Source organism: Salvia hispanica, chromosome 1 (assembly GCF_023119035.1).
Source record: "Salvia hispanica cultivar TCC Black 2014 chromosome 1, UniMelb_Shisp_WGS_1.0, whole genome shotgun sequence".
NCBI classification, from domain to species: Eukaryota; Viridiplantae; Streptophyta; class Magnoliopsida; order Lamiales; family Lamiaceae; genus Salvia; species Salvia hispanica.
In genome coordinates this window covers 33,378,754-33,392,556 of record NC_062965.1, presented here as the reverse complement: position 1 = coordinate 33,392,556, position 13,803 = coordinate 33,378,754, and the positions used below count along the sequence as shown (strand labels likewise).

General features: G+C 41.4%; 1 protein-coding gene across 1 annotated transcript; it reads right to left on the bottom strand.

Moving 5' to 3' along the window:
• Positions 1 to 7,322: 7,322 nt before the first annotated feature.
• LOC125201391 (3-hydroxy-3-methylglutaryl-coenzyme A reductase-like) lies at positions 7,323 to 9,202 on the bottom strand. The gene has a single exon (XM_048099475.1). The coding sequence runs from the start codon at positions 9,122 to 9,124 to the stop codon at positions 7,442 to 7,444; it is 1,683 nt and encodes a 560-aa protein (XP_047955432.1). The 5' UTR covers positions 9,125 to 9,202; the 3' UTR covers positions 7,323 to 7,441.
• Between the last annotated feature and the right edge of the window lie 4,601 nt (positions 9,203 to 13,803).

The following is a 13,803-nucleotide window of genomic DNA, read 5'->3' as shown; positions in this document are numbered from 1 at the left end:
GGGCGGGAACAATAATAACGCCCCGGGGGAAAAAGGGGGAATCTCAAACCCGGCTCGTGGCGTGACAATAACTTAAGAGAGAATAGACCCCAACATCCCTGGTGAGGAATGGGGTGATCAAGTGAATCCAATAATTGGGTAAGTAAAAGGCTATCTTGAAGATGCAGTGCTAGGTAGAGGAAAGGAAAGGGCCTATTTGGAGGAGTGCAGCCTGTTGGATTGACCTTAATCTTGTGGGGACGGTTGCCTAAAAGTTGAAGCTAGCTCATGCATATGTGTTTGTGTGTTTATGTGTTTGTATGTTTTTCTTTAAGTGTTTAGTTTCAAAATTGTGTCTAAGTCTAGGAGTCTGTCTAGAGTCTAAAGAGTCGGTCGGGGGATAACCTTGCTTGAAATTCGCCTTATTCTTTTTCTTGTCTTTATACTTGAGGACAAGTATGGTTTAAGTGTGAGCAGTTTGATAAGGCTAATTTCATGCATCGGTTATATAGTGAAAAGCATTACATTTGCTGGGTCTAACACGGTTTCTAAGCAGTGTGTGACAGATCGCTAGATCCAGGAGGATCGAAGGAAATGTCTAGCGAAGAAATGAAGTAAAAGTGAGCGAGAATCTAAGGAAAAGAAGGCTGAAGAAGGAGTCAATGGGCTGAGGGAAAGCAAAGTCTATCTATACCTCGTTAGGCCCCACTTCAACGCCTATAAATAGAGGAGCATGCAACACACAAGATATCACTCTTTTCGTTCACTCTTAGCTCACACACAACACACACTTGGGAAAAGGGAGTTCGGGGTAGTTTTAGGTTTCAAGGGGTAATTCTTCGAGAGAAATTCCGTCGTAAACCGTCCGCGTGAGGGCGAAGATACAATCGATTTACTTTCAGTTCTTTTGCACTTTTTTTTTCGTTCGAACTTCACTTTTGGAAGTCGATTTGGCTGTTGATGTTACTGATTATCTATGCATTTCTTAGTTTTCATTATATTTGTGTTATTTCGTGTTGATTACGTTGATCCTGCTGTTAAGAGTTTTGTTTCGGCGAGTTGTATGTTGATTTCTTTTTTGTCATTTTGGTGCTCGATCAGGAATTTGGCTTTTAGATTGCGGTGTTGTTGTTGATCGGAGGTTGTTGGTTAAATTGAAGTTGTAAAATGTTTTTTGGTTGGAGTTTGTGTGGATGCTTGGATCGGGTGGTTTTACGTCGGGTTGGATCGAGAAATCGGTTATGCATGGATTTTGAGTTTTTTTGCTTTTTTTCCGTCTAGGGGATTGGGTTTTATGAAGGTATAAGGGCGAAGTCAAGGGAAGGTGTTAAAAAGGGGACGAAGTCGAAAGAAAAAAAGGAAAATAGAGGAAAAAGGGCAAAGAAAGTCGGGGAAAAAAAAAAAAAAAAGAAAGAAAAAGGGGGAAAAATAAAAAAATAGATGAAAAAAGAAGGAGGTAAAAGGGGGGGAAAACCCGGGGGAAAATTAAAAGGCAGAACGATAAAAACCGCCCGGAAAAAAGGAAACTCTCATAACGGCCCCTTGTGAAAAATTAAAAGGTCGATCAAACACCCCACAGTGAGAATGTGATCGAGTGAATCCAAAAATTGGGAATTAAAGGTATATTAGAGGACAAATTGCTGGTAGAAGGGAAGGGCCTTTTGGGGGGGTGCCTTTGGTTGACCTTAATCTTGTGGGGCTTTTGCAAAAGTTGAAGTAGCTCATATATGTGTTTATGTGTTTGTATTTTTTTCTTTAAGTTTTTTGTTTAAAATTGTGTCAGGTCTGGGAATTTTAAAGATTAAGAGTGGTCGGGGGATCCTTTTGAATTCCATTTTTTTTTTTGTCTTTATCTTGAGGACAAGTATGGTTTAATGTGACTTTTGAAAAGGCAAATTTTCATGCATGGGTTTTATAGTGAAAAACCTACATTTTTTGGGTCAACCGGTTTTTAACCCGGGTGTGGGGTGGCCCCAGATGGGGAAATCTTTGGAGAAACGGTCTAGCGAAAGAATAAAGGGGTGACCACACACCGGTTCCGTCTCTTCACCCAAAAAAGAAAATTTTGGGCCCCGTAAAAATTGCTCCTCAAACTCGCAATTGGGTGTAGCCTTTCTTACCCTTTGGGATTTCCCCACAAAAATGTTGTTTTATGAAGGTGGGAAGGGGCCCCTGAAGTCCTCCCCAAACATAATCTAAAAACTATTATGGATTCGCGGCATTTATTTTAAAATTTCCCCCGTCGTTGACATCTCCGAGACTTGCAAAACTAAAAAAGAGCCCTTTTGGGGGTGGGAAAAAATCCCCCCAAATTTTCGGCGGTTTCCGGCCCAAAATGTCCCCCAAAACTGAGCATGGCAATGGTTCGACATCTTTTTCCCCACCCCAATCATCGTCGGAAAACCCGTGAAAATTTTCCATGGTGGGATCTCCCGGAAGAACCCACTTTTTGGCCTTTTCTCGGGCGGAAAATTTAGGGACCGGGTAGTTCTCCGGTGACTAAGTAATTCGTCGGGTGGCGAACCATGGCTCTTCATGGGGCTTCTTGTGTTCCTAGACTTTCTTTGTCCTTCTTCCCACCCAATACCCCCGGTATGGCTTAAATCATCTGAAAATTGGGCTAAGTGTCGAAACCTTGTTCTCCTTCCCTTTTTTTTGTTTTTTCTTCCCATCAAATTCTTGGGCCCACCCCAATCACCTTGGCAGATTCCTGGCGTAGTCTTTCGGGGGTGATGGGTGTGACTATCCCGACCCCGGAATGGTGAAATTTCTCGAATAGTACACCATTTGACATCTCTCGTGGTATCATTGTTCTTGGCACAGTTGGATCTTGAGGCATAAAAAATGACATGCTTTTCCCCGTCAATTCTTTGACCCGGGGGCTCCCCCAAAACCCGGGCTCCCTCTTACATCGGAATGCCAAATCCTTCATCAAAATAAAATTCCTTCATTGTGCAAGAGATCGTTGCGGTTGGGCTTTTTGCAAAATCCTTGATAAACGCTATAAAAACCCTGTGACCGGGAACCTCAACCTCCGATTTGTGGGGTGGGAGTTTGAATGACACCCCTTTTAGCCTTGCCCATTGAAATTTTGAATCTGCCCAAGGACTATTCTACGGTCCCATGAAAGGGAAAAAGTTGGGGATAAATTCCTTTTACAATTTAAATGCGGTAAATTTGCAAACTAAATGAAAAATTTCCCCTAAAGTGAAAATCCAAAAAAATTTCAATTTTCCCCCAAAGGGAAAGTCTCTAAATCGGAAAACGTTTGGTGCATTGCTAGTCAAGCTTCTTGTATTCTAAGTCCCCAATGGGGGGGAAAAAGTTGTCTTCTCATGATCCCGGACCCCACAATTTGGAAGATCTTTTGTACCCATTGGAAGCAAAAATATTCTTTCGACCTCTCAACATCGTCACGAATGGGGAAAATATTTCTTTGGTTTCATTAATTTTCCAATAATGACATCCCCATCCGATTCTTCAGTAGGCACATTCTTATTTCTCCCCCTTTTTTCTGATTTCTTTGGTCCCTAAAAAAGGGGCGACTCTTTTTATGGAATGGAATAAATGATCCCAAGGATAAAACTTCAATCTTCCTTGAACCTTCCTCTGTTTGGGCTCGGTTTGCGTTGTGGGTCAGGGACTTCCCCCTTTTTCCCATCGGATGTGGTACAGGTGGGTTTCCCCACCGGGTGGGGGCGCCCCCCTTGGTTTTTTTTCCTCGGATTCTTAACAAATCATTCTCTTTTTTTCAGTTGTTTGTTTCGGGAATGTTTCTTTTCCTCCAAGTAGGCATCCCGGTTCTGGGGTGTTTTTTCCTCTTTTTGGTGTGATGGCTTCTGGGGGGGGTTTTTCTCCGGTTTTTTTTTCTATCCAAATTCTTTCCCTTATCGGACCTTTCATCGACGGTTTCCCGAGACTCGAAGGGCGGTGGTTGGTGGGAATGCCTATCGCTTCATTGAGGGCCTATCTGGGTTGGATTAAAAAGGGTTTCGTCCCCCCTTTCCCCCGGGTGGCTCGTCAATTTAAATGTTCCATTGGTCGGTCTAAGATTTCTTGGCCCGGGGGTTAATGATTAAATAGAATCAAATTCTCAACATCAGGGTTTCTTCATGGCTTCATCGATGTTGAATGTATTTTTCTCCCATGATAACCCGGGTATTGTTCCTAAAACACTAAATGGGAGCGGTCGAAAGTGGTCCCCCTTAGCCTCCCTAGACTCCGGACTCGTTATCACTTTTTTTATTACATGAAAATCAAAGGGGGAAACACCCCTTTTACTATCCGTTCCCCGCCCCCTTGGGGTGAAATGTTTCTCCCCTTCCCCTTTTGGTACCCACGGACTTTTTTCTATCAACTTCTTTATATCGAAAGTGGTAACACATTTATCGAAGCTCTAGATCCCCATAGCATGCTAAATTTTTTATGTCACCAAGAGAAATAGAAATAACTACAGTCTCCCTTTGATGGCATCTTTTTTGTATCCCCCGGGCCCCATTTTCTAAAATTCTATCTTCCGTCGGGTTTGTTTTCCCGTATGAAATCCTTGATGAACTTTTCTTGAATTGGCCTTAAAACTTGTAGGAAGAGCGGGTTGATCTCCCGGGTTCCAAAATCTCCCTGAAGTCTTGGGTTTGGTCCTTCTGCTTTTTGGCTTCCCCCCGTGAGGGTGACTTTTCGCTTAATCCCCGGGAAAAGACGGATGGCTCCCGCTTCCCTTCCTTTAAACTCCCCCGGCTCTAGGGGCAAAAAGAATAGATCGGCCTTCGAGGGGTGGTTTTCGGATCCCTTTTTTTAAGCCGTCCCCCTCGAAATTCTTTCCCCCGGGGCCCCCAGATCGGGGGATTGCCTTCCTTGCCCTTGATGGAGGGTTATTTTTATCCTTTCTCATCTCCCGGGCCCTTAGCCCGTCGACCTCAAAGTTATCCATTAAAATTTTTCCCCTGGGGTTTGGCTTCTTTATGGTATCCCCCTTCCTGTCCCCTCTTTTATTTAAGTGGTTTTGACATTTGCTTCTAACATATCCAGCGGGCTTTCTCGTGAGCATCTTGGATTTTGTGTACCACATCGTTGTTTCTTCAATTTTTCTCCTTTTTGTTGTGAGTTGTAGGTCATTACCTCTCATCGGTTCCGGGGGTTTCGGTTTGACAGTTCCCCGAGTGGCTCATCCTTTCCCGTTTGACGTAAATTCCTGCCTCCCTTTTTGTCGGCGGTTCCCGACCCTTGATTCCCTTGTGCTCTTTTAAAATTTGATTGTTTCGGTGGGTTCCTTGGGGCCCCGGTTCCCGTTCTGGCTCCCTTTTTTCGTGAGCCCCCCTTCGATAACTCCGGTTGTTTGGTCCTTCTGGTTTTTTTCCCTGACCGGTTTAATTATCTTGGGGGCCATCGACCTCGGGTACCCTTTTTGGGGCTCTGTGGCCGTCTTTTTTGGGTTGATTTCCATCGCCTCAAAAAAGGGTTGTCTCTCCATGGGGCCTCCTTGATCTTTTTGGGGTTCGGTTTATTGTTTCCTTGATTCCAATTCCCCCAGCGTTTTGGGCTTGGAACTCTCCATCGGGCGGTGGACCGTAATAATTTTAGTTGATTTTCTCGGGCTGGGGTTTTCCCTTTTTCTGAGGGCGGGGAACTCTTTTTCAAACGCACTAAAAATCCCTTTTTGGGGCTATCTGTCCCCATCCTTTTCTCTCTTGTTCCCTTTATGGGTTTTCCGAACCTCTCCTCATGATACGCGGGTTTATCATAGGCCTTCTTTTCGATCATCTTCCCAAAAATTTCTGGGCTTCCTTGTTTTCTTTTTGAAATTCCCCCCGCTCGAGGAATTCATTAGGTCCTTTTACTAAAGGCCCCGAAAAAGTAAAAGTTTTGCCTCCATCTCCATGGTTGGGACGGCGTCTAAAATCAGACCGGTAGCTCAGGGCTTCAAATTGTTTTCATTCAATCTCCTTCGGGGCTTTTTTTTTGGGGGGAAAAAAAAATCCGGAATTACGGGAATCCCTTTCCCTGTGTTGACGATCGGGGGGGACCGGCGGGCCACTCCTTTGAGGGCAGGGTGAAAAAGTGTCTCCTCCAACCTTGTTGGGTGTTTTGGATCTTTGGGCGGCTTCTAAAATCGTTTAGGAATTGTAGGGCAATTTTTCCTTCTCCGGGGAATGTAGGTAAAACACCCGGCACATTGTCTTGATATCAATAGACCTTTGGGGGTTAAACTATGGCACGGGGGGGCTCCCATCAGATCGTGGTGGTGAACCCCTCTCGGATCGGGATCCTCCAAGTGTTTCCTATTCGTCTTCCCCTTTTTGAGTTCTTTTTTTTATAGAGGACTTGGGGCCTCTCCCCACGAATCCCCTCCCTTTCGATTCGAAAGGGGAAAGGATCTCCCGTAAACCCGATCTTTGGGGATGGTGGATGGATTTCCCTTTCGACTGACGTCCGTCAGACGGTTTGCTCGGGTTCCCAAAACGTGGCCCTTTTTTAAGTTTTAAAAAAAAAAATAACATAAATTAAACTATAACCAAATTTAAAAAAGTGAACAATTTGATATCCCGAAATGACGCCATTTGGTTCCCTTGTTTAGGCTGTGCAGTAAGGAATATCAAGCTTCGAGTCCCGGGGAAACCACTAGATCACAGGCAGGAACTCCGGATCGTTGAAGATCTCGGTCGTCGGCCGAAATTTCCAAAAACCCCCGGCCACATACTAAAATTAGCACATGGAAGTAGGGGTGATCCACAGAGATGAATGTCAAAAAAGTTTGTTAGACCTAGGAAATCATAGAATTTATCCTTATAACCAATGTATGAAATTAGCCTTATCAGTAAGACGTTACGCTAAAGTCATAATTTATCTCAAATAACATCATAAATGCAATAACAATATTGAAGAATACTTAGCTAATGTTGTTGATGAAAGAAGTAAAGAAGTTTGGATAGAGAATAGAAAGAGGAAAATAACATGATGTCTATCAAGCACTTTGAACTCAGCCCATAAATGAATGTCATTTCTTTCATCACTCACCCAAAAGAATTGTTCATCCCATGTGGATTATTCTCGAGCTTTTTTCCCACACTTAGTTGATTATATTTGTTGATAATCAGTAGAAAATTATTTGTATATTCTTGGTCTTATGGAGGGTGAGGTAGGAGAATGCAAAGGTCAGACTAGGTGAAGAAGTTCTTCTCCTCTCCGTTTTCCATAAAAGTTGTTCGTATCATCCTATTATCTCAAAAAACACAGTAGCTTAAATATTCGCACATAATGAAATTGATAGTGTTCCTTATAAAAAATAACAAAAGTAATTGACACAATTTACCAAAGAATAACTGATTGAATAATTGAATCAATAATAAAATTAAAAGTTCTAAGCTAGTACTATTTGATTGAGTCTATCCCCTTCATTATTACAACGGTTAGCATTGTTATTGTATGAAAACAAGAGTCTCACTGGTCTTTTTCATTCAGCAGCTCAAGACTTGATACTAGCAACATCTTTATTAGACCTGTTGTACTTCATATGGCTCTTGACTAGTTGGCCGGCTGCGATGGCAGACATGAGAGACAATTCTCCTGCAAGAACTGAGCCGGCGACAATGGTTGCCAAAAGGCGGGCGTTGGATCCAGGAGCCTCCTTATTGGCTCCCTTGACACCGAGCAGATTGAGGCAAGCGGACTGAGAGGCGAGTTGAGTCCCACCACCTACGGTCCCAACCTCAATACAAGGCATGGTGACAGAGACGTGAAGGTCCTTGCCATCGTTGACAGCTTCCATCATGGTTATGCAGTGGGAGCTCTCAATGTTTTGTGCTGGATCCTGTCCGGTGGCTATGTAGATTGCAGAGACAATGTTGCTAGCATGAGCATTGAAGCCCCCAAGAGCTCCAGCCACGGCAGAGCCAGTGAGATTCTTGAGCATGTTAAGCTCCACCAAGGAAGCAACATCAGTCTTGAGCACCTTATTGACAATGTCTCCTTGGATTACGGCCTCACACACAACTGACTTGCCACGGCCCTCAATCCAGTTGACTGCAGCAGGCTTCTTATCGGAGCAGTAGTTTCCAGAAATACCCATGACATCCATATCAGGGAACTGGTTGGTAAGGAAGTCCAAGGTGTTTTGAACACCCTTAGAAACCATATTCATTCCCATGGCGTCGCCCGTGCTGCATGAGAATCGAATGTAGAGATTCTTGCCAGCGACGGCGCATTTGATGCTCTGCAGCCTGCCGAATCTGCTGGAGCTGTTGAAGACGAGGGAGAGGGTCTCAAAATTAAGAGGATCTTCAAGGAAAAGCTTAAGCTCAGCAGCCCTCTTGGCAGAGCCGAAGCGGACGACAGGAGCCCTTGTCATGGCGTCTCTGTAAAGGGAGCTGGTGGCCCCTCCGGAGGCATATATAGCTTTACACCCTCTGTTGGTGCTGGCTACTAAACAGCCCTCTGTGGTCGCCATTGGAACAGAGTACTCACATTCGTCCAACAACAGCGGCCCAGCAATGCCCACTGGAATCTGCACATACCCCACTGGCATTTCACAGCACTGTCCAAGGATCGACTCGTAATCCAAGCCCTCCAAGGGAAGCCCCTCCAGGGATTTTCCTGTGATGCGTTGCAATGCCTCGCGGCGGATGGCGGCCGCACGGTGGCAGTCTCCCAGCTTTGATTCTAGAGCATAAGAGGGGATCTTCCCCTCCACCACCGACTTGATAATTTCCTCGTCGTCGGCGCTAACCTCAGTCTTCTTAAGAATATCATCATCGGATTTGGGAGCGGGAGCGGCAGCGCAGGGGAGTTTTGGTGAATCTTCCTTCACCATCAAGCGGTCGAATTCTTCCTCGTCATCTTCTTCGTCAATTGGAGCGCGGGGAATGACGATGGACTGGACGAAGCCGATGCCGAAGAAGCCAACAAGGTAGATGAATGAGGCCACGAACGTCACGATGGCTCCAATATCAGACAGACTAACCACGTGGAGAGGTGTTGAGTTACGGATCTTTTCCCGCCACCGGAGAAGCAGAAAGTATACCACCGAGAAGAACACAGTGAAGAAGAAGGCGTTTGTCAGGTATACTGGTACTGATACGGCGTCGGATGCCTTCTCATCAGCGGCTGCGGCTTTGGCTTTAGACTTTGACGGGCGGAGGCGGCCTTCCATTTTTGAATAATGTCACTTAGTTAGAGGGAGAGACCGTTGGTATTTGTAGAATAGGCTGCACTCCCACTGTTGGCAAACTTAAGTTGTAGTGAATTGAATTGAATGATTAGTGATGTATTTATATGGTAACTTTGTTGGTCAAAAGGAAGGTGCAATCCAGTTTCAAATTGTGGAGTAATATTTAAATGAATTTGCGCGTCAATTAAATGCACTCTTCTTGTATATGTATTGAACTCCGTTTTTTGGCGTGCTATAGTAATGTTAAATTAATTCAATAATCTATTTAATTGCATGCATTCAGCGTGGATACATAGTTTTAAATTTGCTAATATAGAAAGCATCTAACTTAGTGATGAGTGAGGGTTATTATAGACTGCAAGTTGAGCAATTATTATTGTCACCCATTCAACTATAGGTAAATATGTCCAAAACTAATGCTGCCAAAAACTAATACTTTTATTTTCGTTATAATTCTCCACTAAAACAACCACAATTCATTTGAATTTAAAATTTCAATCAGGTAGAGTTAATCGCACAAATCAATTAAATATGTTTTACATGCATGTCCAAATTTGATATAATTTTTATTCATTTTTAATTGATCTACTAGATTTTAATTAGTCAAACTTCTTATATGCTTACAATCCAAATTAAATTGATGAACATTACGTACTTAATTAGCATCTTCCAATTCTAATACAATGGTGAATGTAACTAGCATAATACATGAAATCAACTGACATTATATATGTAGTAATTAAATTAGAACCACCTCTAAAATATTAGTACGAAGAACCAATATTATTTATTTGATTTATTGATCTAACGATATCGAAACATATCATATGTTAATATTTTCTAATTAATTTAAATAGAAAATGATACAATTGTCCATATTGACCGATATAGTTTCTGTGTACATGATAGGCCTATTTTTATCAATTGATTTGATCACTGTTTGTGCTTTAAATGGAACTAATATGTATGAAAAGATTATAATTTAGAAGGAACTGAAGGCCGGTGACGAGTGCACAAGAAAGAAGTAGAAAGAACGAGAAGCAAGGGAAAGAGGAAGAAAAATGCCAAAAGACTATACTATTGAAGAAAGAAAATATATGTGTCTCAACTGCCCAAGCAGCGAAGCTGGGCAATTTGGTTATTAGGGCTATTAATGATGAAGTTCTTCAACTGCAGCTGTCTACAAGGTCCTTAGCTCTAATAAGGATTTGTTGCATGCAATATCATGCCAAATAAAAAATGATATACTTAAAGTGAGACGGAGACGAGAAAGTATTACTTCCTCTGTTCGTAAATATGAGTCTCATTTTTTTCGACACGAGTTTTAAGAATGTTAAGAAAAAAGTGGGTAGAAAAAAAATTAGTAGAATATAAGTCATGCACTCATGCTTGTATGTGTATTACTCCCTCCGTCCCGCAATTGGAGTCATATATCTTGTGTAGTGTCGGTTGATTTCTAGCAGTGCTAGGATTGCTATTATATTGTAACGCGCGTCTGATGAGTCTGGTTTGATAATGTCTTCAAGAGGAGCTCGAAATAAGGTTTTATTATTTGGAACCTAGCTAGTTGGAATTTAATTATCCTATGAATAATAAATAAGTATCTCTTGCTAAGTCCACTCTTGGAATTAATAAGATGTTAATTAATTACGTCTATAGCAGATATTAATCAATTAGTGGACATTTCTATCTCAAGCGCGAGAAATAAATCTTTAAACAAAAGAGGAAACCCGGATTACTTGTAATTTCGGATTTGGATGGACAGTGCAATATTATTATTGTAGTAGCTGATAATAATATTTCAATATAAACTTGTATTAAATTGTGGGTTCAATTTAATTAGTAAAGCTAATTGGGTGAGGTCACATACAAACCTCTATAGATCTCAGGAAGGGGCCCAAATATGAAGTTAATATAAATAGGAGAATAAAGGAGAGACAGAAATACAATTTATTTTTATCAATATTTTCATCCACTCCCTTCTCTCTAAGAGGGATGATTTTTCCTCCCTCTCCTACTTTGTGTGGAAGTTTTGTCTTCTTTATTTAAGTCCTAGTATCCTGATAAGATCAGCCCACACTGATTTTAGAATACAGTTCGGAACCAGTTAGAAGATTCGTGGTTGAGTATTGAAGATCATCACATGGAGAAGCAACAAGCCATCTTTGATTCTTCAAAGAATCAAGAAGGTATAATTTCTATCTTCGTAGAAAAGCATGTTATAGGTTTCAATTAATCAAAAGCATGTTTTGATTCAAGTTATGAGCATGATACATGTGATAATTACGGGAATAGAATTTGTCTGAATAATCTACTAAATAGATCTAATTCTACGATTTATTTGTGCTTCCGCTACAAACCTCATCATGGGCCTCAAGTGTTGTAAAGAAAGTCAGGATGGTTGGTTAGACCCTCTCTTGAGTGCATCTAACGCGTTGGTCAGCCTCTAATGTCAGAGTCTCCTCCCTACTAGTCAAAGTCGACTCCTAAGACCTACAGACTCAAGCCCTCTCTCTAGCACATGCATCTCTCGATCACATGGGTTGCACGGAGTTGTTGATTACACATCTATCCTAATCATGCATTTCCCATTGACAACAATTAAGCAAAAAGATGTATCTAATTAGTAGCTAAACAATTAGATAAGGAAAACTCAATAATCAACAAAACAAACAAAATGGGATGGATAAGCATTCAACCGTAGGATCTATCCATACAATCCATCCAAACTTCACCAATTTCCTACTAGAAACTTAGCTACTCATGATCAAAGTCAAAACAAAAAGGAAAACAAAGAAATCAAAGCAAAACATGGATGAAAAATGAAACTAGAACTCCCTATAGGTGGAATTGATGTTGGGGAGTCTTCTCCTTCAATCTCTTGAGAGGGGGACCTCATTGCCTTCAAATCCTCTTCAATCTCTAGATTTCTTGCTTAATTTTGGTAGTGTGGGAGTTAGGGTTCAAAATATCAGAATTCCCTTTTGAACTCGGAGTGAAAAATGGGCGAAAATGGGCATCCATTGTCATCGCTTGGTCGGGCGATGTGTAAGTGCGAAAATGCCCGGCCGGGCATTTCCTCAACATCGCGATCTCATCTCCAAACGCGTGACCGGACGAACTTTCTGGAATCCGCGGCGGTACGACCGGGTCGTGCGTTTTGTGTCTGAAAAATGCTCGACCGAGCGAACTTCTGGAATCAACCCGTTCCCTCCGTTTTGCCCGTTTCAACCTATTTTCACTTCAAAACTCCGACAAACTCATTACTTCTTCTAATTGGTGACTAAATGGGTGTAAACCTATAATAAACACCTTTATTCAACAAAAACATGAGTTAATCACCTCTAAAACAATCATAAACTATGAGTTTTCCATAAACAAAAACATGAGTTAATCATCTTCTTGCCTTAAACTTCCCTAAGTATTTGATCTTTGAGAGTTGATATCTAATGTTGAATTTGATCTTGAATGAGATATTTATCTGGCTGAAATCGTCCTCTTCGAATTTGTTTAAACTTGGAATGCAAATGATAAGATAGCTTCAAATCCTAAACGAAATCGGATATGTTTGACTGAGTCAACGAACCACTAAGTTCACTGCGCGACTAACTTGATGGACCGCTGGCATATCTCCTTTTTCGGCGACTCCCCAGTGGATCACTGAGTTCGGCGATGTCCGACTTGGAGGCAAACCAATAAACTGCATCATGCCATCAGCTTGGCTCCAAATTTCCAATCTTTGTTATGTACTTAATCTTGTTTTAACCATTTTTACTATGAAAACTTGATAGATTCATGATTAATCATAATACCAAAAGTTAGAAGTATAAACTAAAGCGCATGTAATTCAGATATGATTTGTATTCATGTTTTTATAATGTACTAGGATGGCTCAAAGCAATAGCAACATCTAGGTCTGCTTATTCGGCCGGTTCCAATTCTAATCGGACCGATTGACCCGTTAACCGATTTCAATTTTTATAAATCCTAGAAGCGGAACCGGCTAGTTTTGGTTTGGAACCGACCGATTTCGGTTCCGAACCAGAACTGATATGTAATTTCAATCCAAATTTATTTATAATTTTAAATCTTTCGATACAAATGAAATAATAATCCAACATCTGGATATAAAAGAAATAATACCTAAAAAATCAAATAAATACACTAAAAATACAAACAAACAATACAATAATATTCATATATGGATAAGAGTGATGCCAAGTGTAGTAGATCGGACTAGTTTATGTTGGCAATTTTTTTATAAAAAAATGAGTTCTAAAATTTAGCATTTTTTTAAAAGGAGTTTTAAAATTAATTTTCATTTTCCTTTTTTTTCCAAATAAATATTCAATGAAATTTCCAATACTAATTGATCTTGTTGTTGATACGCTCGGATTTTTCACTGTTTTAAGATCATTATTTGGTCTATTTTTTATGTCAAAATCACATTACATGTTCATTATTTGCATATTTTATACATTTTGGTATTTTGACGTGTTTGTGTGAAATGTGCATATTTGAGCCGAAAAAGGGAGTCAAAACGCAAAGTTTGAAAATTTGGAGTTCAGACGCCGACCGGCGACCACCGCAACATGTACGGCGACCGCCGACGCCCGGCGGCCAGTGAAGTGTAGCGCCCGCCTTGGAAATTTGTGCTTGAA